The 6,161-nt window shown below is 33.3% G+C and overlaps 1 protein-coding gene across 1 annotated transcript in view; it reads left to right on the forward strand.

Moving 5' to 3' along the window:
* Nucleotides 1-6,161, forward strand: part of CFAP54 (cilia and flagella associated protein 54) — a 211,608-nt gene that overhangs the window by 7,430 nt on the left and 198,017 nt on the right. The window contains exon 2 of the mRNA XM_034643671.1: nucleotides 5,293-5,491. Within this exon, the coding sequence (XP_034499562.1) occupies nucleotides 5,293-5,491 (199 nt within the window). The remainder of the gene's footprint in view (nucleotides 1-5,292; nucleotides 5,492-6,161) is intronic.

Genomic DNA, 6,161 nt, shown 5'->3' on the forward strand with positions numbered 1-6,161 from the left:
TTTTAGACCTTAATGTCAACCATTTTCTATAAAAATAAAAATGAGTTAATTCTGGTCTCAATTTAGGTCAATCTTTATTTTAGAAAAAAATGTATGATACTATAGTTTTATAATCTATACTCCCACAGGGAACTGGTTTACTCACTCAACTTTAAATATCACTTTGATGCAAATGACTCATGGAAAGTCTTACCCTTTCTTTTGAGCCCAAGTCCAGATTTCCAAATGGAAGCTTTGAACTTAGCATGTCTTCTGCAGAGGACAGAGCACAGGTTTTTGTAAGAGAGTGAAATGTATTTGAAATTTGGTAGACAGACATTTGTCTTCTCATTTTCAGGATTTATTTTCTTAAATTTATTAAATTGGCTAGAACTTCCAGAATAAAAAGGAATAGTGGCATTGTGTTTCCTTCTGGATTTTATTGATCATTCTCTTAGTGCTTCACTATTAGCCATAATTTTGACTATTGGCTAAAATTAATATTTTTCTCATGCTAAAGAAAAAACTTTCCTCTATTGAGGTTTGCCACTCCCTCCCTCCAGCTTTACTGAGGCATAATGGGCAAGTAAAATTGAAATATATTTTGACTGTACAACATGATGATTTGGTATATGTATAAAGTAGCCTCCTCTTAGCTGTGGGTTAGCTTTCTGAGGTTTCAGTTATCTGAAGTCAACCACAGTCTGGAAGCAGATGATTTTCCTTCTGACACATCAGAAGGTCAGTAGTAACCTACTGCTCCGTCACAGTGCCTATATCATTCCCCTCACTTCATCTTGTCATGTAGACATTTTATCTTCTTACATCATCACAAGAAGAGGGTGAGTGCAGTACAATAAGATATTTTGAGAGAGAGATCACACTCACATAAGTTTTATTACAATATATTGTTATAATTGTTCTATATTATTATTAGCTATTGTTAATCCCTTACTATGTCTAATTTATAAATTAAATTTTATCATAGGTTTGTGTGCATGAGAAAAAACATAGTATATATAGGTGTTTAATACTGTCTGTGGCTTCAGGCATCTTGGAATGTATTCCTGTGGATAAGCAGGAACTACTGTACATTATGAAATAATTACCACAAGCAGCTCAATTAACATATTTATCACATCATATAGTTACCTTAAAGAATTTTTTAATTTAAATTCAATTTAATTAACATATAGTGTATTATTAGTTTCAGAGGTAGAATTTAGTGATTCATCAGATGCATGTAACACCCAGTGCTCATTACATCAAGTGCTCTCCTTAATGCCTATCACTTAATTACCCCATCCCCCCACCAACCACCCCTCCAGCAGCCCTCAGGTTGTTTCCTGTAGTTAAGAGTCTCTTATGGTTTGTCTCCCTCTCTGATTTTGTCTTATTTTATTTTTTCTTTCCTTCCCCTGTGTTCATTTTGTTTCTTAAATTCCTCATATGAGTGAAATCATATATTTGTCTTTATCTGACCGACTTATTTCCCTTAGCGTAATACCCTGTAGTTCCATCCATGTCGTTGCAATTGGCAAGATTTCATTCTTTTTGGTGGCTGAGTAAGTTACTTTTTTTTTTTTTTTGAGTGAGAACACTTAAGATCTGTTTCTTAGCAAATTGCAAGTACACTATTATTAAGTGTAGTCACCATGCTGTACAATAGATCTTTAGAACTTTATAACTGGAAGTTTGTGCCCCTTGATCAAGATCTCCCCATTCCCCTCCCCAACCACTTACCCTTGGCAACCACCATTCTTTCTGTTTCTCTCAGTTCTACTTTTATTTTTTTTAGATTACACATATACACGATACCATACAGTATTTCTCTTTCTCCATCTGGCTCATTTCACTTAGCATAATGTCCTCACGGTTATATATGTTGTCCCAAATGGCAGGGTTTCCTTCTTTTCTAAGGCTGAATAATATTCCATTGTATTTGTGTGACACATTTTCTTTCTCCGTCTATCAGTAGACACTTAGATTGTTTTCATATCTTGGCTGTTGTGAATAATGCTGCAATGAACATAGGAGTGCAGATATCTCTTTGAGATAATGATTTCGTTTCCTTTGCATAAATACCCAGAAGTGGGATTCCTGGATCATATGATAGTTCTATTTTTAATTTTTTGAGGAACCTCCATACTGTTTACCTTACTGGTTGTACCAGTTCACAGCCTTACTAACATTGTACAAGTGTTCTCTTTTCTCCACGTCCTTACCAACATTTGTTATCATTTGTCTTTTTGATAATAGACATCCTAACAGGTGTGAGGTGATACCCCATGGTGGTTTTGATTTGCATTTCCCTGATGATTAGTGATGTTGATCATCTTTTCATGTACCATTTGAATGTCTTTTTTAGAAAATGTCTATTCAGGTTTTTTGCCCATTTTTAAATCATTTGATTGATTGCTATTGAGTTAAGAGTTACTTAGATATTTTGGATATCAAGCCCTTATTGAATGTATGGTTTACAGATATTTCTTCTTCTTCTTTNGAGGTGATACCCCATGGTGGTTTTGATTTGCATTTCCCTGATGATTAGTGATGTTGATCATCTTTTCATGTACCATTTGAATGTCTTTTTTAGAAAATGTCTATTCAGGTTTTTTGCCCATTTTTAAATCATTTGATTGATTGCTATTGAGTTAAGAGTTACTTAGATATTTTGGATATCAAGCCCTTATTGAATGTATGGCCTACAGAATATTTCTTCTAATTCCATAGGTTGCCTTTACATTTTGTAGATTGTTTCCTATGCCATGCTGAAGCTTTTTAGCTTATTTATTTTCGTTTTTGTTGTGTATACTTCTGCTGTAGGATCCAAAAAATTGTTGCCAAAACCAATGTCAAGGAGCTTTTCCTTTATGCTTTTTTCTAGGAGTTTTATAGTTTCAGATCTTATGTTTAAGTCTCTAATGCATTTTGAGTTGATTTTTGTGTACAGTAAGATAAGGGTCTGATTTCATTCTTTTGAATATGGATATCCACTTTTCCCAACACCATTTATTGAAGAGACTATCCTTTCCTCATTGTATATTCTTGGCGACTTTGTAAAAAATTAGCTGACCATATTTCTGGGCTCTCTGTTCTATTCCATTGGTCTTTCTTCCCTTCTTTTCTTCCTCTTTATTTTCTTTCTTTCTTTTCTTCCTCCCTCGCTCCCTCCCTCTCTCTCCCTTTCCTTCTTTTCTTCCTCCCTCCTTCCCTCTCTCTCCCTTTCTTTTTCTTTTTTCTTTCCTTTCCTTTCCTTTCCTTTCCTTTCCTTTCCTTTCCTTTCCTTTCCTTTCCTTTCCTTTCCTTTCCTTTCCTTTCTCTTTTTTGAGTGAGAATACTTAAGATCTGTTTCTTAGCAAATTTCAAGTACCCTAATTTTGGGCTTAGTTTTTTGTTCTTTTTCTAGTTCCCTTAAGGTGTAAAGTTAAATTGTTTATTTCAGATCTTTTTTTTTTTAAAGGATTTATTTATTTTTATTTGAAAGAGAGAAAGCGAGTAGGAGGAGGGGTTGAGGAAGTGGGAGAGAAAGTCTTAAGCAGACTCCGCGCTCACGGAGCTTGCAGAGGGGCTCAATTTTACAACCTGAGCAGAAACCCAGAGTTGGACACTTAACTGACTGTGCCACGCAGGCACCCCAGATCTTTCTTTTTTCTTAGTGTAGCATTTACCCTATAAACTTCCTACTTAGAACTGCTTTTGCTGCATCCCATAGGGTTTGTTATGTTGTGTTCCCATTTTTATTTGTCTTAAGATTTTTTTGATTCCCCTTCTTACCTCTTCTTTTTAAAAAAAAATTAGTAATGAATGTTTAAGAAGCTCGATTTTTTTTGACCATTTAGCCTGTAATCATATTTTTTTCCTCATTTAATTTATAGATAAATTAAATTATAGTCATAGACTTCCTAATATTAAATTATCCATGTATTCTTGGGAGATAGAGAATATAATTACAGTATGTTATTCCTTTAATATATGGCTAGATTCAATGTATTAGTATTTTATTTAGAATGTTTGCATTTATATTTGTAAGAGGATTGCTCTGTGTTTTTAAGTGCAGTCATTTTTCAAGTTTTCTTATGATAACTTGTAAAATTATTTGAGAAGCTGTCTTCATAGCTAGACAATTTTTAAATGGCATGGGAATTATCAGTTCCTTGAGATTTGAAATTTTTAAAAAATGAGATCAGTTGAGCCTGACATTGTTGCGAGAAGAAATAAGACTACTACTGGTATATGTGACTTATGAAATGGCTATTATTGAAAGTTTCTTACTATCAGCAGGTAGAAATAACTTATTTTACTTATTCTGTGAACCTGAAAGAAAGGCAATCTGCATTTCAAAAGGTGACACGTTGAAGAACAACACACAAAACAAAAAAATTTTTGGATATCTTTCTCAGTTTATTCTATCATTATCCTGCATTTAAGTTTTCTGCTTCTTGAATTAGCTTGCTGATTTTGTATTTTCATCCCTAAATGGCCAATGATGTTGTGCATCTTTTTTGTACTTATTGGCTATTTTTACATCTTTTTTGGAGAAATGTCTGTTCAAACCCTTTGTCCATTTTTACTGGGATTATTTGTCTTTATTATTGACTTGTAACAGTTCTTTATATATTTTGAAAATGAGTCCCTTCTCAGATACATGATTTGCAGGTATTTTCTCTCATTCTGTTGGTTGTCTTTTTACTTTCTTGATGTTATCATTTGAAATTTTTAATTTTGATGAAGTTCAATTTATCTACTTGTGTGTGTGTGTGTGTGTTTCCTTCTGGTGTCATATCTAAGAAACCATTGCCTACCCCAAAGTTATGAAGATTTACTCGTATGTTTCCTTTTAAGAATTTTATAATTTTAGCCCTTACATTGGGTCCGTAATTCATTTTGGGTTAATATTTGTATGTAGTGTGATGTAGGGGTACAACTTTATTACTTTTGCATGTGGAGATCTAATTGTCCTAGTACCATTTGTTGGAAAGGCTATTTTTTCTCTATTACCCATTTAATTTTAATCTTTACATGGATTTTTGCTTTGGAGCTCTATTAAATAGTCTTTGCCTTTTAATTTAATTTAAAAGACAATTTTAACCCATTTACATGCATTATTATTGTTGATATATTTAGACTTTCTTTGGAAGTATTCAGATCTTCTGACTTATTTAGTAGCTATTTTTTACTTCTGTAAAATCATTCGATGCTTGAAATATGTGTAACACTGAGGCTCAAAAAGCTATATATAGCAAGATAATGTTTTAACATTACCAGAATTCTACAAATATAAATGCAGTTCATATCTTGAAATGTATTTTTCTGTGTTCACACTTTATTACAGGAAGCGTATTCTTTAATTGAGAAGACTGAAGCAGAACAAAATACCCTATATTCATATCAAAAATATGTGGAAAGTTCAAAAAGAAAGAAAAGCAGAATCCCTCCCCCACCTATCCTGCTCTCCCGAACTTACTGTTCTGTGACATTGAAACCTGCTCCATTTATTTCAGATGTTAAGGTATGTTGCCCATTATGATCTTTATTTCAGGCAAAGCAACATGAGTACTTTTATGACTATCATGATTGATATTTTTCTTGCTCTTAGAACTCAAATAGTCTGAACATTGGGATTAGTATTGTAATGTCTTAACTATACTTCATTTCTTCATGACCTTTCCCTTTGTGCTATTTTCCTTTATGCTCTATATAGCTTTGCTATACCCAATATGTAGTAAGGAGAAACAGTAGAGAAACTTTTGTCTCTTAAATATCTTCGTCACCGTGCATAGTCCTATGCTGATATCCTAGTGTGTTCAAGATGGAGAAGGTCTCGGCTGAACTGGAATAAGGCATTTGAAGAGCATAGAAGTTACTCTCAGAGCCAATGATGGAGATGAGGAAATTTGGGGATAACAAAGTTAGATGTTCTTCCCAGAGTTCTTCCAAGTAAATGGGGATTATTTAATGCAAACAAATGACAATTCCAACCATATTATAAGTCATAATTCTTTATGTATTTATTGAAGAATGAACTTTTTCTCCCATCCCTGATGCTTTGGAATTTGGCCTAAATGTGACTCTCACTTGAGATTTAGTGTCCTCACAAGCATTCCGCTTGATTTATATTTTAAATATTAAATTTCCTCTTTTGGATGATCAACAACATGCTCTTTGATGTAGTATAAAAA

This window comes from Ailuropoda melanoleuca, chromosome 15 (genome assembly GCF_002007445.2).
Source record: "Ailuropoda melanoleuca isolate Jingjing chromosome 15, ASM200744v2, whole genome shotgun sequence".
Lineage (NCBI taxonomy): Eukaryota > Metazoa > Chordata > Mammalia > Carnivora > Ursidae > Ailuropoda > Ailuropoda melanoleuca.